At 45.5% G+C, this 27410-nt stretch overlaps 1 protein-coding gene across 4 annotated transcripts; it reads right to left on the bottom strand.

Moving 5' to 3' along the window:
• Positions 1–80: 80 nt before the first annotated feature.
• LOC116607028 (poly [ADP-ribose] polymerase tankyrase-1) lies at positions 81–27086 on the bottom strand. Of its 4 annotated transcripts, none has more exons than XM_032368932.2 (19): positions 26837–27086; positions 23314–23460; positions 22828–22982; positions 22541–22571; positions 21730–21856; positions 21326–21464; positions 20199–20380; positions 19777–19959; positions 14218–14375; positions 13933–14135; positions 12380–12486; positions 9213–9314; positions 8774–8961; positions 8235–8425; positions 7824–7930; positions 5778–6026; positions 4167–4207; positions 1505–1561; positions 81–589 (listed from the first exon to the last, which is right to left on the bottom strand). In XM_032368932.2, the coding sequence occupies exons 1-19, from the start codon at positions 26906–26908 to the stop codon at positions 248–250; spliced, it is 2781 nt and encodes a 926-aa protein (XP_032224823.2). In that variant the 5' UTR covers positions 26909–27086; the 3' UTR covers positions 81–247. The 4 variants fall into 4 exon arrangements, with proteins under 4 accessions (XP_032224823.2, XP_048575772.1, XP_032224824.2 ...); XM_048719815.1 differs by lacking the exon at positions 26837–27086 and adding an exon at positions 25265–25284; XM_032368933.2 differs by lacking the exons at positions 23314–23460; positions 26837–27086 and having other exon boundaries at positions 22908–22982.
• Positions 27087–27410: the final 324 nt, after the last annotated feature.

Below are 27410 nucleotides of genomic sequence, written 5' to 3'. Positions count from 1 at the left end.
ATGTCTCAAGTTGATATTGTCATAACTAACGTCGTATTGTCGTAAGCTGGTATTGTCGCAAGGCCGTATTTTCACAAGGGTTACGAAAGGAATATTGTTAATTTATTTCAGAGTCATTTCTGACACGTCAGTATTTGGCGTTTAACTATTAACTAAATATTTGTTTTAGCATTTTTAGGGGCCGACCATTTGACTTTTGAGGAGGGGGGTGAGCCCCCCTCATATTGTCCCAAAGTCGTGTTTTTTCTCAAACATAGTCGGGTTCGCCTCCAGCCATCTCTCGCGTCGTTGGAGATAGATGCGAGATTGGCGTGACCCGAAGGAATGGTGGGTGTGACACCTTGTTCTCTGATTGGACGCCTCCTAAAGGCATCACATCACGTGACAGGTTTTCCGTGCTGACGCTTGACTGTTCATGTTTTTTAAAGTCCACTGATTGGTCCGTATGATCGGACCAGGATCCTCTACGTGCGTAATGGTATGCTGAGGGTTCTGTCTTGTGCCGTCGTTTTCGTATCCTGAGGTGATTCTTGTAACACATGGTCGAGGGGTCTTTCTTGTCATTCACATGAAGAACGCCATCTGCTTTCTAGAGAGAGAGAGAAGACATTCTTTTATGGTCTCTCTCGACTTCCGTGTGATCAAAGGGGTAGGGTGGGGATGGTAGGGTGAGGATGGTAGGGCGGGGATGGTAGGGTGGAGATGGTAGGGTGGGGATGGTAGGGTGGGGATGGTAGGGCGGGAATGGTAGGGTGGGGATGGTAGGGTGGGATGGTAGGGTAGGTATAGTAGGATGGGGATGGTAAGGTGGGGATGGTAGGATGGGGATGGTAGGGCGGGGATGGTAGGGTGCGGATGATAGGGGATGTTAGGATGGGGATGGTCTCTTCACTTTGTATACAGTCAATGGACAAAACGTTGTCGTCAACCGGCTTCGCGACCACGCGACAAGACCGCATGTAAGCATGGGTAAAAACCACTACAGCGCCTAGCTGCATATATAAGCAACGCGCTACCGCGTCTAAGACTGAAGTTATGCAGTGGCTAATACATGCAGCTAGGAGCTTCTGTGGTTCTTACCGGTTGACGACAACGGTATGTCAATCGACTGTATATCCCGAGCCCTCTAGACGACTGTGTGATTAAATGGGTCAAGGGAAGGGATAGGGGTAGTCTTACCTTGGTATATCTAACGAGCTCTCGTGTGATCAAAGGGGTAAGGATATGGATAGTCTTACCTTGGTATATCTAACGAGCTCTCGTGTGATCAAAGGGTAAGGATAGGGGTAAACTTACCTTGGTATATCTAACGAGCTCTCGTGTGATCAAAGGGGTAAGGGTAGAGATAGGGATAGTCTTACCTTGGTATATCTAACGAGCTCTCGTTTGATCAAAGGGGTAAGGGTAGGTTTGGTGGTGGTCTCTCACCTTGTTAAATCTCCTGAACTCTCTCTTCTTCTGTGTGACCATAGTGGTTAGGGTTAGAGTGTGATTCGTTTCTCACCTTTGTAAATCTCCTGAGCTCTCTCTCGACTTCTGTGTGACCGTTGAGACTTGCCAACTGTAGAAAAATACGGTTCCAAAGATTAGCTGTTGATTACCATATTTCCATCGTTATCAACAATTTTCTACAAGACACCTGAGCGAAGCAGGCCCGTACCCAGGATTTCTCTTGGGGGGATGCGAAATTCGAAAAAAAAAAATGGGCCTACTTTTTCCGAGGGGGGGGGGGGGGGGGGGGTGAGTTCTCTGATAAAAATCTGGCCATACCCAGATTGCCTTTGCAGTATCTACACGGGACGTTTATTGTCGAATTTGGCTACAAACCAGTGTGATCTAGCTTATGCTTCATATTGTTTACAAATAGCACGTCTATTGAGGTGGGCACGGGCCTGCGAAGGGATACATTTTGACTTAGGGTCCGCGCCCGGTCGGGTGACTGGGATTAGAAGAGGCGCCGCCATATAGTTCAGTATCTCAAAATTTGCCCAAATCCGCAGTGCCATTTGTCGCTTTTTCTTAAAGCCAAAGATCTGTCTTTTACATATGCAATAAAACGAATATCCCTCTCCTGTTATGCTGTGTCTCATGATATGAATTGCTATATATTTTGAGAAATAGCTTTCGACGCGAAGCTGACATTTGGTAAACATGCGAGGTTTTCGATGGAAGGCACCGTCTGACGCACGGGGGTCCTGTGGAACTTTTCGTTTTATGGGATGGTCACTCTGCTATTGTTCTAAGGCACTGGGGCATAGCCAAGGAATTGAACTCCTCTGACAAGAGTTTACCGCCAGGTGGGAGGACTTTCGCTCGGTTTTTCGGCGTTTTGAAAGTTTTAATCGCACGAAAAGAGCGCCTAGGAGAGCAATCTCCTTAGGAAACTGGTAAGAGTGACTTTATTAATCTTTGTTGTTTTCATTTTCTTAACTATAAATGTAATTTTATGAGCGGATCCACCCCAGAAAATTTATTATTCCAGGGCGCTCGACGAAAGCATCTCCATCATGGCGGCTGCGGGTGGTACTGTCTGCGAAGGTTATGCAGCCGTGCTTGTTTAATAGATAAGTGTGATTTTATTGCATTGTTGAAGTAAAATAAAAGCCTCCTAGTTGGAATAAGGAGTCACGCGTTTGCTTTGGGTTTTTGGGGAAACTTTTTGAAGCAATCGAGTCCAATGTTGATAGATGTTATGGGACTCAAGAGTCCCTTGTTCGAAAATCTCAACCTCCCGTCAAAGATTTCAAACCTAAAGAAAAGAGTTTTTTCAGCAAAAACGAGGGTGTCTGCCGTACTATAGATGAATTTTACGAAAAATTGATGGACCAGAAGTGTGCACCTTTCATTTGTTTGAGGACTGTATTTAAAAAAAAATATTTGAGATTCCTTTAGTTGAATAAAGTAAATGCAGTATGTTTTCTTTCTTTTGTATCAGCATGACCAGTGAAACAGGCCGGTACCACTGGTGCTGCCAGAGGTCTTGTGAGTTCATAACTGACATCTGACTATTCCCATTTTTGCTTGGTCCTTGTACAATTTGTACAACTTGTACAATCTATCAAAACTTAAAACTATTAAATATGGAATGAACATGTGTCTGCATTATATAAACTATCATAACTCATCATTATTATAGAATATTTTTATGCTATTGGGACAAAAGTAGTGAGGATGGATAGATTCTCAGACAATTCTGTAAGGTTATGTGGGGACCTGCTCTTTAAGGGTGCTTATGAGGAAGCTTTAAGGTCATGCTTAAATAAGCTATAAAAATACAGGGTTAACACATTTTTATTTTCAACCAAATCTGGCTGATATAAAGTATGATTTAACAAATGGTTAAGGGTACTCAACCGTTCCTTTTGGTTGCCATGGCAATCATTAACTGAAGGCAATACCTGGCCAATATTTTGAACTACTTTAGATTGGGAAGTCAATATCATGATTACCTACTATGCTAGTGCAATTAGTCATTTGCAATTATTATGGGTAATTTCAGTTTGTTACCATGGTAACGGTGTCAAAATGTTAATAGGCACCTTTAATTGGTCTAGCAGTTGTCGGGTACATTAGTAGTAACAAGAAATAAACTATTTCATAAAAAAGTACTTTGTTTGTTAAAATTTGCGTTTTCACCCTTGGTGACGTCACATTTGTTACCATAGTAACCAACTTTCGATATTTGTCGAAAGCTCTCATGACAACCAAGCAATCCTGAAAATTTGATCAAAATCCATTGGCCGATTCAAAAGTTATGACTAAATATTTAATATTCCCATATTGCTAAGTTTCATCACAATGGTGCCATCACAGTATAGGCTGTTTGTAACTGAAATAGGCGATATTTCATCTAATTATATGCCATATTTTGGCACCTTTATAAAATAATAACTTTTGAACCAAAGGTGCTACAGAGATGGGGGTGGTATCAAAATGCTCAGAGTGGTGAGCTCTTGAAGATATATGCATCAAAATCGAAGGGTGAATTTATCCAATTTTTAGTTTGACATCCCTTTTGGATGAAACAGTAGATTCTCTCCTTTTTTCCCCTTATTGGCAGGACATGGTCGTAAATGGTGAGGCTTTGAACTATTATAGAAAAGGCAAACCACGCGCCAGATGTAATCAAATAAAGAAAAACCTCGCAAAGGGTGGCTTCCACTTGCCTGTTGAGGAGTCTGGTTCAGACGATTCACTAGTGACACATCTAAAACAAAACAAAAAGATATGTGTATTTACTGCGGTTTTCAATGTTTTGCGAACCCTCGCCAACGAATCCTAACTGCTAAACCACTTTCTGGATTACGCCAATCAAAGCAATTGGATGGATCTTTTTAGTTGGCCTGACCAATCTTTGAGCACAAAAAGTAATTTCGTTATGAATATAATTTTTCAATGATGGAAGCCAGAAAGCTGTTAAGCAGTTGGAAAATCCAAGACGGGGATAAAGACACGGTGTTTGAAGTCGGCAGCTGTCAGGAAGTCAAGTTCAAGAAAATTTCAAAAACAACAAAAACACAAACGTTAAAGCTTATTTAGACAGCACGATTTGGTCGTATAAGACATGTCTCAGCTCTTTAATCTTTAAGGGCCTATGGTACTATCTCGTTGCTACGAAACTCCGTTGCTACGAAATGGAAAAGCGCTACATTTGGTTAAGTAGACTGAAATCGCTGCGCGTCTTCCAACTTGGTTCCGTGGCCCAGTGGTTAGCACCTTTGAGTCATAAGCAAGCGCTCCGGGTTCGATCCCCGGTTGAGTCCTCTTTTTATTTTTATTTTCTTCGAAACTCCAGTTCTAATTTTCTTTGCTATTTTTTTCCAAGAGATTAAAATGAACTTTCGATATTTTGTAGAAGAAAATGCAATTTTTATAGGTTTTTCGAGCATAAAAATAGATGGCGAAAAAACAAGATGGCGGCCATTTCCGCGCGGGAAAAACGCGTTAATTTTGAACATTTTACAACAATTAAGAAATTTGTTTCACTGAAACCATTGATATTACCATTCCTAACAACTTAGCGCATGGGATTTTTGAAGAAATGAAAAAGTTATTACCAAATATGTGGTTTTCGAAGAACATAAATATTCGCCATTTCTCGCGGTATCAAAAATTCGCAAATCCGATGCGTGAAGTTTTAGAAAATAGTGATGTTAAAATATTTCTGCAAAAAAAAAATTATGGTAGATTTGAACAGAAGCTTCTCCGACACGTTTTTATGTTCTGGGTCACGTGACCATGGGAGGGGTCAGATGACGTCATCACTTGTGTCATTTATGTCTAAAACAAACAAATTTCCCTAGCAACGGACTCAAAAGATAGTACCATAGGCCCTTAAATGGTATAATTGCATTTAGCTGAGGCTAATGTTGCAATGGAGTGGCCAGCTAAAGGCCTACCTTAAAGACCGTGAGATCTTTGGCTTTGAGTAACTGTGTCTGGTAGACTATTCCATATAGGGATACTTCGGGTGAGAAATGGATATTTGCATGCGTTTACTCTGCTAGGTAGCTGCCTAAGTTTTCTCTGCTAGGTAGCTGCCTAAGTTTACTCTGCTAGGTAGCTGCCTAAGTTTACTCTGCTAGGTAGCTGCCTAAGTTTACTCTGCTAGGTAGCTGCCTAAGTTTACTCTGCTAGGTAGCTGCCCTGAATTACAAACTACGAGTTTCGTAGTCGAGCATCGTAGCGGAATCGTAGGCTGATTTATACTCTACGAATCGAGTAGTAGAAGTGTTGCATACAACTGTCTTCTAAATTGAACCTGCTTGACAAGTTACCTGCACCTTCTTTCAGCAGCATGGACACGACCCTCATCCTGCCATGCGCGGCGGCGACATGCAGTAACGTCATACCATCAAAGTCGCTCGCATTCAAGTGACCTGACAATCTGAGCATGCGCTTTAAGCTCTTAGCGTCACCATTACGGGCATGCTCGGTCGCTATGGTGACGAGTTTCGTTTCGTCTACGACAGCTCCATGAGATTTGAGGTATTCCACCACTTCGTGACGGTTGTTTACAATGGCATCTACAGGGGGCAGAGTAGGGAGAGAAAGACATCTTTAGGGGGGATAGAGAAGGGAGAGAGATATGTCATGTCATCGACAGGGGGTGTAGAGAAGGGTAAGAAATATGTCATGACATCTTCAGGGGGGTAGAGAAGAAAGAGACATATGTCATCTACAGGGGGCAGAAAAAGGGAAGCAATATGTAATGCCATTTTCAGGACGGAAGTAAAAAGAAGTGATAGGAATATTCATGTCATCTTCATGGGGGTAGAGAAAGGAGAGGAATATATCATGTCTTCATCAGAAAGGTAGAGAAGGGAAAGAAATATGTCACGCCATATTCAGGGCGGGAGGGGGGGGGATAGAAAGGGTTGTGAAATATGTCACGCCATATTCAGGGCGGGAGGGGAGGGGGTGATAGAAAGGGTTGTGAAATATGTCACGCCATATTCAGGGCGGGAGGGAAGGGGGGGGGATAGAAAGGGTTGTGAAATATGTCACGCCATATTCAGGGCAGGAGGGAAGGGGGGGATAGAAAGGGTTGTGAAATATGTCACGCCATATTCAGGGCGGGAGGGGGGGCGATAGAAAGGGTTGTGAAATATGTCACGCCATATTCAGGAAGGGAGGGAAGGGGGGCGATAGAAAGGGTTGTGAAATATGTCACGCCATATTCAGGGCGGGAGGGAAGGGGGGGATAGAAAGGGTTGTGAAATATGTCACGCCATATTCAGGGCGGGAGGGAAGGGGGGGATAGAAAGGGTTGTGAAATATGTCACGCCATATTCAGGGCGGGAGGGAAGGGGGGATAGAAAGGGTTGTGAAATATGTCACGCCATATTCAGGGCGGGAGGGAAGGGGGGGATAGAAAGGGTTGTGAAATATGTCACGCCATATTCAGGGCGGGAGGGAAGGGGGGATAGAAAGGGTTGTGAAATATGTCACGCCATATTCAGGGCGGGAGGGAAGGGGGGGATAGAAAGGGTTGTGAAATATGTCACGCCATATTCAGGGCGGGAGGGGGGGCGATAGAAAGGGTTGTGAAATATGTCACGCCATATTCAGGAAGGGAGGGAAGGGGGGCGATAGAAAGGGTTGTGAAATATGTCACGCCATATTTAGGGCGGGAGGGAAGGGGGGGATAGAAAGGGTTGTGAAATATGTCACGCCATATTCAGGGCGGGAGGGAAGGGGGGGATAGAAAGGGTTGTGAAATATGTCACGCCATATTCAGGACGGGAGGGAAGGGGAGGATAGAAAGGGTTGTGAAATATGTCACGCCATATTCAGGGCGGGAGGGAAGGGGGGGATAGAAAGGGTTGTGAAATATGTCACGCCATATTCAGGGCGGGAGGGAAGGGGGGGATAGAAAGGGTTGTGAAATATGTCACGCCATATTCAGGGCGGGAGGGAAGGGGGTGATAGAAAGGGTTGTGAAATATGTCACGCCATATTCAGGGCGGGAGGGAAGGGGGGGATAGAAAGGGTTGTGAAATATGTCACGCCATATTCAGGGCGGGAGGGAAGGGGGTGATAGAAAGGGTTGTGAAATATGTCACGCTGTCTACAGGGGCCAGGGAAGGGACATGTAATCCCAAATGAAGTAGAGATGGGAAAGAAATATGTTGTGCCATCTTAACCCCCCTTCTCTTGAAAATATTCTGTGGTTTCCTCAATGAGAATAAATTGGATGCACAGTACTAAACAGGCGCGTACATAGGGGGTGTGCAGGGTGCGCGCGCACCCCCCTTGGCGGGTCATTTCTTATTAAGGAATCCTCAAATCCGTCAGCCAATCCTGGGTACGCGCCTGGTTACCTAGAAGAGGAGTCTTGCCGCTCTTGTCTCTGGCGTTCACGTCGATGCCAGGTTGAAGCAAAAGGAATTTAACAATGTCGAGGTGGCCCTCCGCGGAGCTGACATGCCTGCAAGAAAAACAAAAAAAGCCTCTGTATAAATAGAATTGTTATTCACCCACCAATGAGTGGTATGTTTTTAGTACGACACATTCTACATTCTAGGGGTGAGTACAAAGGGAGGGTTAGGTTAACACAAAGGTATTCTCTTGAGAAGGGGAGTGGGAGTCGTGTGGTTGGGGAGGGTAAACACTTACCAAGAGGGGAGGGGAGGAAAAGAAAATGAGTGGATGTAACCACTACTACAAGGACGTTATCCTAGGAAGAGCAGGGGAGGGCCAGAGAAGGGAAGAGAGAAAAAGGAAACACTTACAAAGGCGTTCTCCTGTTTGCGTCTCTATAACTAACGCATGCGCCGTTGTGCACCATGTGACGTAACATCTGCAGGTTTCCCGCACTTGACACTTCGCAGATCTCCTGCGTGCTGTAATGGCGGGAACTGCGCCTAGCGCCCAGGCCCTCCAGGAGCTGACTCACTGCACGATGTTCGTGCATGTCTGAGTACTAAAAAAGAGTGATGATTCAAGTTACTCATTTTTGCAATAAGAAAAACAAGTAAGCCCATACTACGGATGCAGGCTATAAATAGAGTTTTTGAAACTGTACGCACGCAGGTAAAAAAACATTTTTTGTCCATTTGGTTGCCCTAGCCGTCTTAGCCGTCATTGTTTAAGGTCCCATAATAACAAACAAGGGCCTTGCGTTTAGGGGGGTGTTTCCCCAAGAGTCTACGGCGTTAATACCCGCGAAATGATCTATGAGGTAGCGCACGATTCCTCGCGCGCCTCGCGTGGACGCCACGTCTATGAACCTGCGCGTCGCGTGTATATTCAATAACAACAAGGGCCTTACATTTAGAGGGGTGTTTCCCCACGAGTCAACTGCGTTAATATCCGCGCGATGATCTATGAGGTACTGAACGATTCCTCGCGCGCCTCGCGTGGCCGCCACGTGGAGGGCGGTGCTTCCGTCCTCATTGGTCGCGTTCACGTCCATCCCGAGTGTTATCAGACGAGAGACTTCCTCCATGTCACAACGCGCTAAAACACATAACCGAGTAAGTGATGAGAGGTTGGTACTTCAGTCAGACCTCATGAGCTGGCACTCTCTGTAACCATATCCCAAAGATAGCGCCAACTATCTGCGCATGCTCACCTGTTGCTGGATACATAGAATATCGCTGGCTCATGTGGTTATGGTTACCTACAGATTATCTGCGCATGCTCACCTACTGTTGAAAACATAGGACATCGCTGGCTCATGTACACGAGGCGCGTGCGCGCATACTCACCTACTGCTGTACACAGGATATCGCCGGCTCCGTCGTCTGACCAACTAGCTCCATGCTTAATTAGACACTGTACCACGCGGTCATGAAGATACTTGATAGCCTCTGAAATATTCAACATTCAAGGATTTTAGAAATACGGATTATCGCCATACATAATTTATAGTGAAGGGTGTATACCCCCTGATCTAGGTGTGTTATTACCTGTAAGAGGGGTAGCTCTCCATCTATCTCTTGAGTGTATACCTCCTGATGTAGGTGTGTTATTACCTGTGAGAGGGGGGGTGGCTCTCCATCTATCTCTTGGGTGTATACCCCCTGATGTAGGTGTGTTATTACCTGTGAGGGGGGGGGGGGGGGTAGCCCTCCATCTATCTCTTGAGTGTATACCCCCTGATGTAGGTGTGTTATTACCTGTGAGAGGGGAGTGGCTCTCCATCTATCTCTTGGGTGTATACCCCTTAAGTAGGTGTGTTATTACCTGTGAGGGGGGGGGTAGCCCTTCATCTATCTCTTGAGTGTATACCCCCCCTGATGTAGGTGTGTTATTACCTGTGAGAGGGGGGGTGGCTCTCCATCTATCTCTTGAGTGTATACCCCCCTGATGTAGGTGTGTTATTACCTGTGAGAGGGGGGGGGTGGCTCTCCATCTATCTCTTGAGTGTATACCCCCCTGATGTAGTTGTGTTATTACCTGTGAGAGGGGGGGGTGGCTCTCCATCTATCTCTTGGGTGTATACCCCCCTGATGTAGTTGTGTTATTACCTGTGAGAGGGGTAGCTCTCTATCTATCTTTTGAGTGTATACCCCCCCTGATCTAGGTGTGTTATTACCTGTGAGAGGGGGGGTGGCTCTCCATCTATCTCTTGAGTGTATACCCCCCTGATCTAGGTGTGTTATTACCTGTGAGAGGGGTAGCTCTCCATCTATCTTTTGAGTGTATACCCCCCCTGATCTAGGTGTGTTATTACCTGTGAGAGGGGGGGGTAGCTCTCCATCTATCTCTTGAGTGTATACCCCCCTGATCTAGGTGTGTTATTACCTGTAAGAGGGGTAGCTCTCCATCTATCTCTTGGGTGTATACCCCCTGATGTAGGTGTGTTATTACCTGTGAGAGGGGGGGTAGCTCTCCATCTATCTCTTGAGTGTATACCCCCCTGATCTAGGTGTGTTATTACCTGTAAGAGGGGTAGCTCTCCATCTATCTCTTGGGTGTATACCCCCTGATGTAGGTGTGTTATTACCTGTGAGAGGGGGGGTAGCTCTCCATCTATCTCTTGAGTGTATACCCCCCTGATCTAGGTGTGTTATTACCTGTGAGAGGGGGTGGCTCTCCATCTATCTCTTGAGTGTATACCCCCCCTGATCTAGGTGTGTTATTACCTGTGAGAGGGGGGGTGGCTCTCCATCTATCTCTTGAGTGTATACCCCCTGATCTAGGTGTGTTATTACCTGTGAGAGGGGGTAGCTCTCCATCTATCTCTTGAGTGTATACCCCCCTGATCTAGGTGTGTTATTACCTGTGAGAGGGGGGGTGGCTCTCCATCTATCTCTTGAGTGTATACCCCCTGATCTAGGTGTGTTATTACCTGTGAGAGGGGGGGTAGCTCTCCATCTATCTCTTGAGTGTATACCCCCCTGATCTAGGTGTGTTATTACCTGTAAGAGGGGTAGCTCTCCATCTATCTCTTGGGTGTATACCCCCTGATGTAGGTGTGTTATTACCTGTGAGAGGGGGGGTAGCTCTCCATTTATCTTTTGAGTGTATACCCCCCTGATCTAGGTGTGTTATTACCTGTAAGAGGGGTAGTTCTCCATCTATCTCTTGAGTGTATACCCCCCCTGATCTAGGTGTGTTAGTACCTGTGAGAGGGGGTGGTGGCTCTCCATCTATCTCTTGGGTGTATACCCCCTGATGTAGGTGTGTTATTACCTGTGAGGGGGGGGGGGGGGGGTGGCCCTCCATCTATCTCTTGGGTGTATACCCCCTGATGTAGGTGTGTTATTACCTGTGAGGGGGGGGGGTGGCTCTCCATCTATCTCTTGGGTGTATACCCCCTGATGTAGGTGTGTTATTACCTGTAAGAGGGGAGTGGCTCTCCATCTATCTCTTGGGTGTATACCCCCCTGATGTAGGTGTGTTATTACCTGTGAGAGGGGTGGCTCTCCATCTACCTCTTGAGTGTATACCCCCCTGATGTAGGTGTGTTATTACCTGTGAGAGGGGGGGTGGCTCTCCATCTATCTCTTGGGTGTATACCCCCCTGATGTAGTTGTGTTATTACCTGTAAGAGGGGAGTGGCTCTCCATCTATCTCTTGGGTGTATACCCCCCTGATGTAGTTGTGTTATTACCTGTAAGAGGGGTAGCTCTCCATCTATCTCTTGGGTGTATACCCCCCTGATGTAGTTGTGTTATTACCTGTAAGAGGGGAGTGGCTCTCCATCTATCTCTTGGGTGTATACCCCCCTGATGTAGTTGTGTTATTACCTGTAAGAGGGGTAGCTCTCCATCTATCTCTTGGGTGTATACCCCCTGATCTAGGTGTGTTATTACCTGTGAGAGGGGGGGTAGCTCTCCATCTATCTCTTGAGTGTATACCCCCTGATGTAGGTGTGTTATTACCTGTAAGAGGGGTAGCTCTCCATCTATCTCTTGGGTGTATACCCCCTGATGTAGGTGTGTTATTACCTGTGAGAGGGGGGTAGCTCTCCATCTATCTCTTGGGTGTATACCCCCCTGATGTAGGTGTATTATTACCTGTGAGAGGGGGGGTAGCTCTCCATCTATCTCTTGAGTGTATACCCCCTGATCTAGGTGTGTTATTACCTGTAAGAGGGGTAGTTCTCCATCTATCTCTTGGGTGTATATCCCATGATGTAGGTGTGTTATTACCTGTGAGGGGGGTGGCTCTCCATCTATCTTTTGAGTGTATACCCCCCTGATGTAGGTGTGTTATTACCTGTGAGAGGGGTGGCTCTCCATCTATATCTTGAGTGTATACCCCCCTGATGTAGTTGTGTTATTACCTGTGAGAGGGGTGGCTCTCCATCTATCTCTTGAGTGTATACCCCCCTGATGTAGGTGTGTTATTACCTGTGAGGGGGGGGGGGGGTGGCTCTCCATCTATCTCTTGGGTGTATACCCCCCTGATCTAGGTGTGTTATTACCTGTAAGAGGGGTAGCCCTCCATCTATCTCTTGAGTGTATATCTACTCCAGGTTGACGCAGCAAAAACTTGACACACTGCACATGTCCGTGTGATGATGCTAAGAGTCTGTAAATGATAGCTTGTTTCAGCAAACACAAAACAGATAATATATTGTCACGTGTTACAATCATGTGTTCTTTCTGACGTGTATGTCCTGTATTTGCTCGTGACGCGATCCAGTATTACTCGTGATGCGACTATCATTCTCTTTGTGATGTTATTTGATTTGTTGTAAACGTGCATGAGTTCTCTGTACTGTGGTTTTCTTGTACTGAAGTTAAAAGGTGCTTTGCTTGCCGTGTTATGTGTTCTGGATGTCGCGATCATGCGTTCATAATGTTGCGATCATGTGTTCATCATGTTGCGAATGTGTTTTGAGTGTGCTTCATGTGTTTTGAGTGTCGTGATCATGTATTGGTGCGGTGACCAAGTGTTCTTAGTTTCGTGATCATGTGTTGTGAGTGTCGTGATCATGTATTCTTGGTGTTGTGATCATGTGTTCTGGGTGCCCTGATCATGTGTTCTGTGTCGCGATCATGTGTTCTGAGTGTCGCGATCATGTGTTCTGAGTCTCGTGATCATGTGTTCTGGGTGCCGTGATCATGTGTTCTGAGTGTCGTGATCATGTGTTCTGAGTGTGCTATCATGTGTTCTGAGTGTCGTGATCATGTATTCTTGGTGTTGTGATCATGTGCTCTGAGTGTCGTGATCATGTGTTCTGAGTGTCGTGATCATATGTGTTTTGAGTGTTGTGGTCATGTGTTCTGAGTGTTGTGATTATGTGTTGTGAATGTCGATATTCTTGGGTTCTGAGTGTCGTGATCATATGTTTTGAGTGTCGTGATCATGTATTCTTGGTGTTGTGATCATGTATTCTTGGTGTTGTGATCATGTGCTCTGAGTGTCGTGACCATGTGTGCTGAGTGTCGTGATTATGTGTTTTGAGTGTTGTCGTCATGTGTTCAGAGTGGTGATCATGTGTTCTGAGTGTCGTGATCATGTGCTCTGAGTGTCGTGATCATGTGTTCTGAGTGTTGTGATCATGTGCTCTGAGTGTCGTGATCATGTGCTCTGAGTGTAGTGATCATGTGTTCTGAGTGTCGTGATCATGTTTTGAGTGTTGTAGTCAGGTGTTCTGAGTGTCGTGATAATGTGTTGTGAGTGTCGTGATCATATGTGTTTTGAGTGTCGTGATCATTTGTTCTGAGTGTCGTGATCATGTGTTCTGAGTGCCGTGATGATGTATTCTTGGTGCATGCCGTGATCATGTGTTCTGAGAGTCGTGATCATGTGTTCTAAGTGTCGTGATCATGTGTTTTAAGTGTCGTGATCGTGTGTTCTGAGTGTCGTGATCATGTGTTCTGAATGTCGTGATCATGTGTTCTGAGTGTCGTGATCATGTGTTCTGAGTGTCGTTTGTAATCATGTGTTCTTGGTGCTGTGACCATGTGTTATGCATGTCGTGATCTTGTATTCTACATGCCGCGATCATATATTCTAAGCGTCGCTTACAGGGCGGTTCGCTTGTCGAAGTCTTGTGTTCCAAAGTTGACGACCTGTTTAGCAGCCATGTTCTCAAGCTCCTTAAGGTCGCCCTCACTTGCCGCCACGAACAGCTTCTCTCGTGTGACCACGTGATCCGGGAGCTTATACGAGGGAGAGTGTGCCTTCTTTGTGACGCCAGAGCTCAAGGAAAAGCTCAGATTGAACCCGACCTAGTAGTAACCATAGTAACGACATTAAAAACAGGTCGAATACTAATATCCCAATCATGCGAAACTACGAGTGGTGACTTACCGAAATATGAATAAACCAAGACAGAAGATAGGTCCACACCGCGGACCACGCGATAGTGACGACGACGCCCAAGAGCTGAACGCCGAGCTGCCGACCCCCTGCGTAGAACGCGCCACTGAGCCCGCGAGCATCTAGAGATGGGTCAACGAGTAACCCCGCTAAGCATAGAGAAACGAGTGAGGGGCGCTCCGTTTTCTACATTTTTGAGAGCAAGGACTGGAGAACAGAGTTTGTCAGTCTAAATTCTAAACAACGAAAGAAATACCCTTGCTGAAATGCATCTTGCTTTCGACGCGCTATCCGTGTTTACTTCTAAAACATGGTCAAGCTTCGTTGCGTAATCTTGCGCATTTCACGGAAAGTTAAAGGTATTTCGTTGTTTAGAACTTAGCCTAACAAATTTGTTCCTCCAGTCCTTGTTAGAGGCAGCGGAGTGTAAGGAGATGGAATCGCAACTGAATATATCAAAGGCGAATGGTGCACTCTGATTGGCTACAGCAGTTTGAAATGTTTGTTTCGCGCCTTTCACTACAAGCATCGGTACACATTTTGCCGTGAACACTATCTCTAGCAAGCCCCGATTTTCAGATGTTGAAGATTGCCATCGACCTATTTTGTTAGTCGTGTGTAAAATATCATATTCAACGAGCAAACATATTTCTGTAACTAAACGCTTTGGTGACTGTTACTTATCGATTTCTGTAATATTATAACGCTATATGTGCTGGCCCTTTGCCTTCAGTCTGTAATACTGCCATGGCAATTGAATAAAACCCCTACCTACCTACCTACCTACCTACCTACCTACCTACCTACCTACCTACCTACCTACCTACCTACCTACCTACCTACCTACCTACCTACCTACCTACCTACCTACCTACCTACCTACCTACCTACCTACCTACCTACCTACCTACCTACCTACCTACCTACCTACCTACCTACCTACCTACCTACCTACCTACCTACCTACCTACCTACCTACCTACCTACCTACCTACCTACCTACCTACCTACCTACCTACCTACCTACCTACCTACCTACCTACCTACCTACCTACCTACCTACCTACCTACCTACCTACCTACCTACCTACCTACCTACCTACCTACCTACCTACCTACCTACCTACCTACCTACCTACCTACCTACCTACCTACCTACCTACCTACCTACCTACCTACCTACCTACCTACCTACCTACCTACCTACCTACCTACCTACCTACCTACCTACCTACCTACCTACCTACCTACCTACCTACCTACCTACCTACCTACCTACCTACCTACCTACCTACCTACCTACCTACCTACCTACCTACCTACCTACCTACCTACCTACCTACCTACCTACCTACCTACCTACCTACCTACCTACCTACCTACCTACCTACCTACCTACCTACCTACCTACCTACCTACCTACCTACCTACCTACCTACCTACCTACCTACCTACCTACCTACCTACCTACCTACCTACCTACCTACCTACCTACCTACCTACCTACCTACCTACCTACCTACCTACCTACCTACCTACCTACCTACCTACCTACCTACCTACCTACCTACCTACCTACCTACCTACCTACCTACCTACCTACCTACCTACCTACCTACCTACCTACCTACCTACCTACCTACCTACCTACCTACCTACCTACCTACCTACCTACCTACCTACCTACCTACCTACCTACCTACCTACCTACCTACCTACCTACCTACCTACCTACCTACCTACCTACCTACCTACCTACCTACCTACCTACCTACCTACCTACCTACCTACCTACCTACCTACCTACCTACCTACCTACCTACCTACCTACCTACCTACCTACCTACCTACCTACCTACCTACCTACCTACCTACCTACCTACCTACCTACCTACCTACCTACCTACCTACCTACCTACCTACCTACCTACCTACCTACCTACCTACCTACCTACCTACCTACCTACCTACCTACCTACCTACCTACCTACCTACCTACCTACCTACCTACCTACCTACCTACCTACCTACCTACCTACCTACCTACCTACCTACCTACCTACCTACCTACCTACCTACCTACCTACCTACCTACCTACCTACCTACCTACCTACCTACCTACCTACCTACCTACCTACCTACCTACCTACCTACCTACCTACCTACCTACCTACCTACCTACCTACCTACCTACCTACCTACCTACCTACCTACCTACCTACCTACCTACCTACCTACCTACCTACCTACCTACCTACCTACCTACCTACCTACCTACCTACCTACCTACCTACCTACCTACCTACCTACCTACCTACCTACCTACCTACCTACCTACCTACCTACCTACCTACCTACCTACCTACCTACCTACCTACCTACCTACCTACCTACCTACCTACCTACCTACCTACCTACCTACCTACCTACCTACCTACCTACCTACCTACCTACCTACCTACCTACCTACCTACCTACCTACCTACCTACCTACCTACCTACCTACCTACCTACCTACCTACCTACCTACCTACCTACCTACCTACCTACCTACCTACCTACCTACCTACCTACCTACCTACCTACCTACCTACCTACCTACCTACCTACCTACCTACCTACCTACCTACCTACCTACCTACCTACCTACCTACCTACCTACCTACCTACCTACCTACCTACCTACCTACCTACCTACCTACCTACCTACCTACCTACCTACCTACCTACCTACCTACCTACCTACCTACCTACCTACCTACCTACCTACCTACCTACCTACCTACCTACCTACCTACCTACCTACCTACCTACCTACCTACCTACCTACCTACCTACCTACCTACCTACCTACCTACCTACCTACCTACCTACCTACCTACCTACCTACCTACCTACCTACCTACCTACCTACCTACCTACCTACCTACCTACCTACCTACCTACCTACCTACCTACCTACCTACCTACCTACCTACCTACCTACCTACCTACCTACCTACCTACCTACCTACCTACCTACCTACCTACCTACCTACCTACCTACCTACCTACCTACCTACCTACCTACCTACCTACCTACCTACCTACCTACCTACCTACCTACCTACCTACCTACCTACCTACCTACCTACCTACCTACCTACCTACCTACCTACCTACCTACCTACCTACCTACCTACCTACCTACCTACCTACCTACCTACCTACCTACCTACCTACCTACCTACCTACCTACCTACCTACCTACCTACCTACCTACCTACCTACCTACCTACCTACCTACCTACCTACCTACCTACCTACCTACCTACCTACCTACCTACCTACCTACCTACCTACCTACCTACCTACCTACCTACCTACCTACCTACCTACCTACCTACCTACCTACCTACCTACCTACCTACCTACCTACCTACCTACCTACCTACCTACCTACCTACCTACCTACCTACCTACCTACCTACCTACCTACCTACCTACCTACCTACCTACCTACCTACCTACCTACCTACCTACCTACCTACCTACCTACCTACCTACCTACCTACCTACCTACCTACCTACCTACCTACCTACCTACCTACCTACCTACCTACCTACCTACCTACCTACCTACCTACCTACCTACCTACCTACCTACCTACCTACCTACCTACCTACCTACCTACCTACCTACCTACCTACCTACCTACCTACCTACCTACCTACCTACCTACCTACCTACCTACCTACCTACCTACCTACCTACCTACCTACCTACCTACCTACCTACCTACCTACCTACCTACCTACCTACCTACCTACCTACCTACCTACCTACCTACCTACCTACCTACCTACCTACCTACCTACCTACCTACCTACCTACCTACCTACCTACCTACCTACCTACCTACCTACCTACCTACCTACCTACCTACCTACCTACCTACCTACCTACCTACCTACCTACCTACCTACCTACCTACCTACCTACCTACCTACCTACCTACCTACCTACCTACCTACCTACCTACCTACCTACCTACCTACCTACCTACCTACCTACCTACCTACCTACCTACCTACCTACCTACCTACCTACCTACCTACCTACCTACCTACCTACCTACCTACCTACCTACCTACCTACCTACCTACCTACCTACCTACCTACCTACCTACCTACCTACCTACCTACCTACCTACCTACCTACCTACCTACCTACCTACCTACCTACCTACCTACCTACCTACCTACCTACCTACCTACCTACCTACCTACCTACCTACCTACCTACCTACCTACCTACCTACCTACCTACCTACCTACCTACCTACCTACCTACCTACCTACCTACCTACCTACCTACCTACCTACCTACCTACCTACCTACCTACCTACCTACCTACCTACCTACCTACCTACCTACCTACCTACCTACCTACCTACCTACCTACCTACCTACCTACCTACCTACCTACCTACCTACCTACCTACCTACCTACCTACCTACCTACCTACCTACCTACCTACCTACCTACCTACCTACCTACCTACCTACCTACCTACCTACCTACCTACCTACCTACCTACCTACCTACCTACCTACCTACCTACCTACCTACCTACCTACCTACCTACCTACCTACCTACCTACCTACCTACCTACCTACCTACCTACCTACCTACCTACCTACCTACCTACCTACCTACCTACCTACCTACCTACCTACCTACCTACCTACCTACCTACCTACCTACCTACCTACCTACCTACCTACCTACCTACCTACCTACCTACCTACCTACCTACCTACCTACCTACCTACCTACCTACCTACCTACCTACCTACCTACCTATCTATCTATCTATCTATCTATCTATCTATGAGCAATGCATAAAGGTCGAAATCAATTTCGAAAACTTAAATTAACGAAGCGAAATGAACATGGTATGTGTGAAATCGTTTAATTTATACAGTTGCCATTCCATCCCCTTACACTTCCCTGTTAAAGGTCAGTATTTTAAATGAAGCAAGTTCAAGCAATGAGGGTTGTCTGGGGGGAAGTGGTTACTTATAAAATTCATTTTGGGGGGTGAATGTTGCTTGGGGGTTTTGGTCTCTTCCGGGTCTCCGTTGCAGTTATGTCCATGCGCAAATTAATTCTATTCTGCCAAAGGTTGCTTGATTATAAAAGAAACATAATTAAGCAAACGCTTCAAAAGAAATGATAAAAGAAATAAGTGATAGATAAATAAACCTTAACACAGAGTATGACCTATAATTACTTACTCATTCCGACCGTTTTTTTTTTTCTTATTTCAAGGGCTCTAAGTCACGTATTTTGATTTGTTCTTTCGTCCCTGGGTAGTTTTGTATAAACAACGTATATCCGCCCTTATATACACCCTCTGTGCTTCGATCCAATAGACGAATTTTCTGACTGCTAAATACAGCCAAGGCTAGACTTGGTCATTAAAATGGTGGACGTGGTCGCTTAGAAGAGGTAAGAATACAGAAAATTAGGATGTTAAAGTTTTCTATATCATTATGGGCACCTGATAATGCTGCAAAGAGCCCTGGGACACCATTTATATAAATGAAGTCAACTGGACTTCCATTAGTCCAATAAGGACCCCATCTGCGCGCGCAGCACAGGGCTAGAGATGACGTCACGCCTGCCAGTAATCCTGACAACAGTGACGCCCACACTTGCATGGAAGCTGCCGCGGCACTTGAGCCTGCAATAATGTAGGTCAGTGAAAGCTTTTGGCGTCTTCTAGAAGTCGTATGTATAACTGATATAACATAGGAGTGATAATTGTTAATACAATTAAATAAGAGTAAATAATTCAGCTGAAGCACTGACAAATCAACGAGACATTTTTTCTGAGTTTATTTTCGATAGAAACATCGGAAATGGCATCAACTTTTTTTGTTTTCTTTTGCTCTCTCTCATTGGCTGATGGTGAATTCTTACCTATGACACCAGCTATCAAACCAGCAATGACGTCACTATAGAGAAGGCCACGTGACTCAAGCGTGCTCACAACCAGCCAACATAGAAGCGAGGTGGAGGAGGACAGGTGAGTGTTGACGACAGATATGGAAGCGAGGCTTGATCCGGTTTGTATTATTGTTGAGGCGACATTGACTGCGTACCTGAGAAAGAGACAAGAAGGCTACAGACTTGGACATGGTTACAATCGCAACAGGACAAGAGAGAGAGAAAAAAAATAATTCCAAGTTATTTACTTATTTGAAGAATGTCAATCAACAACTCCTTATATTGAGGGGGGACGTTGGGGTTTGCGGTATTACGGTATTGGCCCTTTTTTGTACGATATTGGCGGTAAAAGAGCAAAAATAATGCGGTGATGCGGTATTTCAAAACACTGTTTACAGAAAGAAAAGATAACTTCAAAATAACTATATTGAAGATTGAAGTCTATACACCAAAAACTGGTATGTCTGATACTTTGTTAATGATATTTGGTTGAAATTCTTTCAGTAACTTGCTTGAATTAGCCGATGGATATGGATTTTTTTTAGTCACTCCTCGGTATTGTAAGGGAGCATAAAATGGCGGCGTGATTGGCCTTCTACATGCCACACTAGACTAAGCATCGGGCAGAATGGCTGGACATAGCTTTTGACTTCACTTTGTTTGCAAGGTTCCTGACATAAACTTCATCTGAAAAGCTGTATTATTCATAATGATTTACCCTAAAACTAAAATCTTTAAAAACGTTACGCAACATTTTCGTTTTGCACACAACTTATTCTACAAGTTTGTGTATTAGCCAATCAAATTTCTAGTATTTACAAAGACATTTGTTCATGCCAGCATGCACTACCAATTTTTTTTGTTCGGCAAAGACAGATTAGATAATGCACATTTGACTATGTCAGCATTCGTGTTTAATTTTATTAGCTCTAAAACACTCATTTGGCATACAGTTCAGCACATACACAAAGAGCATAGTTAAGTAAGGTTTATTGTTCTGCCTTTTGCAGTTTATAATGTCACTAAGACTGACATCTTATGGAAATGAATCAAAGTAGAAAAATATATAAATTTTTCATTACCTGCATATCACCACTCACCATCCCATAATAGAAATGAAAGCTCCTCCTACAAGCATCACGTGACTCAGGGCATTCATGCGCTGAAACGAGGCTCGAGTACTGTTTATTTCCGGTACACATGGACGCAAGATCCTGGTAAACACAAGCGCAGAGGCACCTGGGAACACAAAGTAGTATCATGATAACCCTGATCATAATATTTATCATGTTACGTTACGAAAACTGTCAAAGAATAATACGTGACAAAGACTAATACGTGACTCCCTGGTGCTGGCGTATATGGCAGACTGCGTGACAAGTCTATTTCGTGTCTTACCTGAACTGGTGTATTCTGTCGTACTGCGTGACGAAGTCTGATGTGTGACTCACCTGAGCTGACGCGTACGATCGGAGTGCGTGACGAAGTCTATTACGTCACTCACCTAAGCTGGCGTGTACGGTAAGACTGCCCGAGTAGTCAATGACACGCATCGCATTCAGCCAGCCACCGCCGCGAATCCAATGAGAGAGAGGATAGTAAACCAAGATAGGCCAGAGGGTAAAGACTATCTGTGAAGAGTAAAGACGACCTGTGAGGGGTAAAGACGATCTGTGAGGGGTAAAGACTATCTGTGAGGGGGGAAGAGGATCTGTGAGGGGTTAAGACTATCTGTGAGGGGTGAAGACGATCTGTGGGGGGGGGGGGGGAGACCATCAGTCAGGGGTAAAACTGTCGGTAAGTGGTAAAGACTATCTGTGAGGGGTAAAGACGATCTTTGAGGGGCGTAAAGACGATCTGTGAGGGGATAAGACGATTTTTGAGAGGGGAAGACGATCTGTGAGGGGTAAAGACGATCTGTGAGGGGTAAAGACGATCTGTGAGGGGTAAAGACGATCTGTGACGAGTAAAGACGATCTGTGAGGAGGAAAGACGATCTGTGAGGAGTAAAGACGATCTGTGAGGAGTAAAGACGATCTGTGAGGGGTAAGACGATCTGTGAGGGGTAAAGAGGATCTGTGAGGGGTAAAGAGAATCTGTGATTGGTAAAGACGATCTGTGAGCACAGTAAGGGGTAAAGACGATCTGTGAGGGGTTAAGACGATCTTGTGAGGAGGAAAGACGATCTGTCAGGAGGAAAGACGACGTGTGAGGGGTAAAGAGGATCTGTGAGGGTAAAGACAATCTGTGGGGAGTAGAAGGACAAAAAGACAGAAGGACAAACGGACGTACAGACAAAAGGGTATTTAGCTTACCGCTGCTCCAACCATGCTAATGTTTTCTGTCCTAAACCAAGAAACAATAGATTAGCGGCAAGTACTATATAAAGCTCGTACCATATAAGGCTGTTACCATATAAGGCGATCATGTGTCACGCTACCAAGCGGATATTACCATATAAGGCTATCGTGTCACGTACCATGCGGATGTTACCATATAAGGCAATCATGTGTCACGTACCAAGCGGATATTACCATATAAGGCTAACGTGTGCCACGTATCATGCGGATGTTACCATATAAGGCAATCATGTGTCACGTACCAAGCGGATATTACCATATAAGGTGCAGTGATGGCAAGCATCATTTCAAACGTAGCGAACAGCACTCTGGGTACATATACCGTTGTGGTTTTGCTTGTGCAGTTGGAAGGAGTTACGTCCAGGAAGAACGCATGGTCCAGGCTCCCTATAAATCCCTGGACAAATTAGGCAAAGATGTTAGGCTTTCAGCAGCAATAAAACCCTTGACGAAACATGCAATTTCCGTATCATGACATCGACCCCTCCCCTACCCCTTATAGTCTATGGTACAGTGAGTTGCAAACACATTACCAACACCTTCGCTCTTGCTGGGGACAACACCCCGGACTTTCTACGAGGGTCTTAGGACACATAGCCCCCTCCCTCCCTGATGCAATCACCCCTTATCGTCTGTGAAGGTCCAAAAACACAAAGCCTCCTCCCCATTCACCTGAGGTTATCATAATGGAGTTATCAACCTATCATAAGGGATACGTTATCCCTTACCTTCTGCGAGGGGCCATAGACGAGTGAGTAGCCAACGCAATACCACAATATGGAGCCAATGGCGATATTTAGGAGAGCTTGGATGAGAAGTGTGTTTGAGGACCTTAGGTGCAGAGCACCGGCCTGATATAGGGCCAGTCCTAAAACCTACATACCAACGCGGGTAAGTCTAGCCTCATTACAAATAACTTTAAAATTTGACACAATATGGACAAGACAAAAACAGGGACGGACCAGGGAGTTCCAAAAAGGGGAGTGAGTGGGGGTGGGGGGGGGGGGGGGGGGGGGGGCAAAGCAAGGGTTTCAAGAAAGGGGGACCGGATTTATTGTTATATAGGGCCAAATATCTGAAAATAGGGGGGACGGGGTCCGCTAGGCCCACCCCTAGATCTGCCCCTGTTGTGACGATTCAAGCCAAGGCGGTTGCAACTTAAAAACATCCTTCGAGGCTAAGTAGAAACACGGCTTCTATTGACTACAGCATAAATTTTGACAACGCGTCCCCACTCTTCGCGGCTTCTATTGACTGCAGCTTACATTTTGACAACGCGTCCCCACTCTTCGCGGCTTCTATTGACTGCAGCTTATATTTTGACAACGCGTCCCCACTCTTCGCGGCTACTATTGACTACGGCTTCTATTGACTGCAGCTTACATTTTGACAACGCGCCCCCATTCTTTGCGGCTTCTATTGACTACGGCTTCTATTGACTGCAGCTTACATTTTGACAACGCGCCCCCATTCTTTGCGGCTTCTATTGACTACGGCTTCTATTGACTGCAGCTTACATTTTGACAACGCTTCCCCACTCTTCGCGGCTTCTATTGACTACGGTTTCTATTGACTGCAGCTTACATTTTGACAACGCGTCCCCAATCTTCGCGGCTTCTATTGACTACGGTTTCTATTGACTGCAGCTTACATTTTGACAACGCGTCCCACTCTTCGCGGCTTCTATTGACTACGGTTTCTATTGACTGCAGCTTACATTTTGACAACGCGTCCCCAATCTTCGCGGCTTCTATTGACTACGGTTTCTATTGACTGCAGCTTACATTTTGACAACGCGTCCCACTCTTCGCGGCTTCTATTGACTACGGTTTCTATTGACTGCAGCTTACATTTTGACAACGCGTCCCACTCTTCGCGGCTTCTATTGACTACGGTTTCTATTGACTGCAGCTTACATTTTGACAACGCGTCCCACTCTTCGCGGCTTCTATTGACTACGGCTTCTATTGACTGCAGCTTACATTTTGACAACGCTTCCCCACTCTTCGCGGCTTCTATTGACTACGGTTTCTATTGACTGCAGCTTACATTTTGACAACGCGTCCCACTCTTCGCGGCTTCTATTGACTACGGTTTCTATTGACTGCAGCTTACATTTTGACAACGCGTCCCACTCTTCGCGGCTTCTATTGACTACGGCTTCTATTGACTGCAGCTTACATTTTGACAACGCTTCCCCACTCTTCGCGGCTTCTATTGACTACGGTTTCTATTGACTGCAGCTTACATTTTGACAACGCTTCCCCACTCTTCGCGGCTTCTATTGACTACGGTTTCTATTGACTGCAGCTTACATTTTGACAACGCGTCCCACTCTTCGCGGCTTCTATTGACTACGGTTTCTATTGACTGCAGCTTACATTTTGACAACGCGTCCCCAATCTTCGCGGCTTCTATTGACTACGGCTTTTATTGACATTAGCATATACTTCAGGGGCATAGCCAAGGGGGGGTGGCCCAGGGGGCTTGTATGTATGAGAAATTATCTAAAATACAGGAGAAAACGCCTTGAAAGGGCCTCCCCCCCCCCCCCCCCCCCCGTGTTAAAAATCTTGGGTACGCCGCTGTATTTTGACAATGCATCCCCACCTCAATCCACCCTACGGGGTCGCTCATACGAACTTTTAATCGTCTACATTTGCCGTAAACCTGGGCTACCTGTGGGGTAATTCGGGTGTAGAGTAGGGCGTCCGCGCATGCGTCCCGAGGATCCGACGCTACAGAAAACGCAGAATACGCAAGTGTCTTCCACGATAAACGAGCAATCTACCACATGCAAAACGACTACACTCTCAGATTACTCAGATCGTGAAATCGTGCATCGTGAAATACATTATAGGGTACTAAAGTAATTCCACGTGTGTAGTTGTCATGGTGATGTCCCTGTAGTGTCGACCTGACACAAGGGAAATCGTTCAAAATATATTGGAAGCTCTGGCCACGCGATAAACACCTATTATCATATCATTAAGGAGAGCAATCATTCCATTAACGTGAGTTTATTTATCTTGTTAATCTCTCCACCAATTTGTGGAATTCCAGCGGAATTAATGAAGCAGTGGAACGAATTATTTCGTAACGATAAATATAAAAAAGATGAAATCGAAAAAAGCTTATATCAAATTGATATTCTATTTTTTTTTTCACTGTCAGTTTCAGGGGTTTGCGATCGATTTGGAACAGATAAAGAAATACAACATGTGAATAAAAAAAAGGTTGTGGTCGAGTCACAGTCACTACAGTGAAAACGATAAGAACCGCGTCGCTAGAAACAAACACAGGGAGCCCGAGGGATGGTTTGCTCTAGAATGCCAAGACCAGCACGCCGAACTTATTTACTTGACTTGACATCAAAGCGCGCCTTTTCTTATGTTGAGCGGCACCCCATTGCTCCTCGATATTAGTCTAGGGTTTCTTAGATTTAGATTACTTTATTTCCGACATCTGAGCTTTGTTATTTGCAAATTGTGTCAAAAGGAAGTTTTAAATGGAACCCTGGAACAAACGACGTCTGTAACAAAAAGCATAGGAACAAAAATAAAGAATAATTGGTAGATTTGTCAAAGGTTTTTTTTTGTGGGTGAAAACGAGTACACTTTACATGACTCGGATTTACCGCTAGTGAAGAAAATTGTTGCGATAAACTGGATTAATAAGATTGCCTTATTATTGCTTATTACGTCTTGTTCGCCTTCCGTGCTAAACTAATAGAGCGATAAATTAAAAACTCATGATTTCCATGTTAATGAAATTTCAATTCTATAAAACAATTAATGTTATAATAACATACACTTCATTAACGATAAGTGATACAGCCTAATATTACAATTCAACCACAAACTGTGTTTGATATATAAACCCTGATTAAACGCGGAATTAGCTGCTTTTTGTGCTATAATGTCGTGACTTTCTGCATCATCACTTTGTTTATAAACATTTCAACAAGTGCGCGGCATTTACGGTTGATTTAAATGCGTTATTATGAAGATTCGGGACCGAATCGATCATCAATTCATAATAGAATCAAGGTAATAGCAACTCAAACAAATTGAAACGCGTGCATCATAACTAGCTTTATAACGTGGACATTTCCATCGATTATGATGCTCTTAAAGGCGAAAATACTAGCTACTTCATTTCTTGATGGAGTAGTCGATCGTTATAACGGTAAACACAATTATAACTATATTATCTTATAACTTTGAAGCGATGGAAAGTCACGAAACCTACCTGGAACGCTACTAGAATTGTGGCGATAGCAACAACAGGAGTTCCTTGCCTACTCTCAACCGAACAGTCCATTTTGACAAGACGCTAAGACACAACAGGGCAAAATGAGAGGCCCGTCTCTGCTCGCTAGAGGTCAAGTAATACGGCTGCCGAGGGAAGTGTCTAGCATAGTAACGAGTAGAGGCCAGAACGCTGCTTGTTTGCATGCAGAGTCTGCTTACTAAGCGATGTAATGGTATTAGCTGAGCTGTCAATCACGTCGAGTCTAGCCAGACGACCTTGTGATCGCTCTCGCTCTCGTCCAATCGCAACACGCGGAAAGGTAATTGAAAAAGATTGGGTTGTCAATTTTGCTTATCATTCACGCCTGCATCGGGTGTTATTGTACACGACGCCCCGGAACTGGTGTAAAATGGGTTTAGAAGCATGCGACAAAGTTTGGGGGGCTGTTGAGTGATAAGAAGATCGTGCATCAAACAGATGGTCCACGAGATGGGTTTATGAGTACACTGTATGCTTTCCCGTATTGCGTATTGTTTATATATTGTCTGTGTCGCTTCCAACCGTGTCTATT

Source organism: Nematostella vectensis, chromosome 12 (genome assembly GCF_932526225.1).
Source record: "Nematostella vectensis chromosome 12, jaNemVect1.1, whole genome shotgun sequence".
Taxonomy (NCBI): Eukaryota; Metazoa; Cnidaria; class Anthozoa; order Actiniaria; family Edwardsiidae; genus Nematostella; species Nematostella vectensis.
Note: the sequence above shows the minus strand (reverse complement) of the source record. Positions and strands in the feature narration are given on the sequence as shown.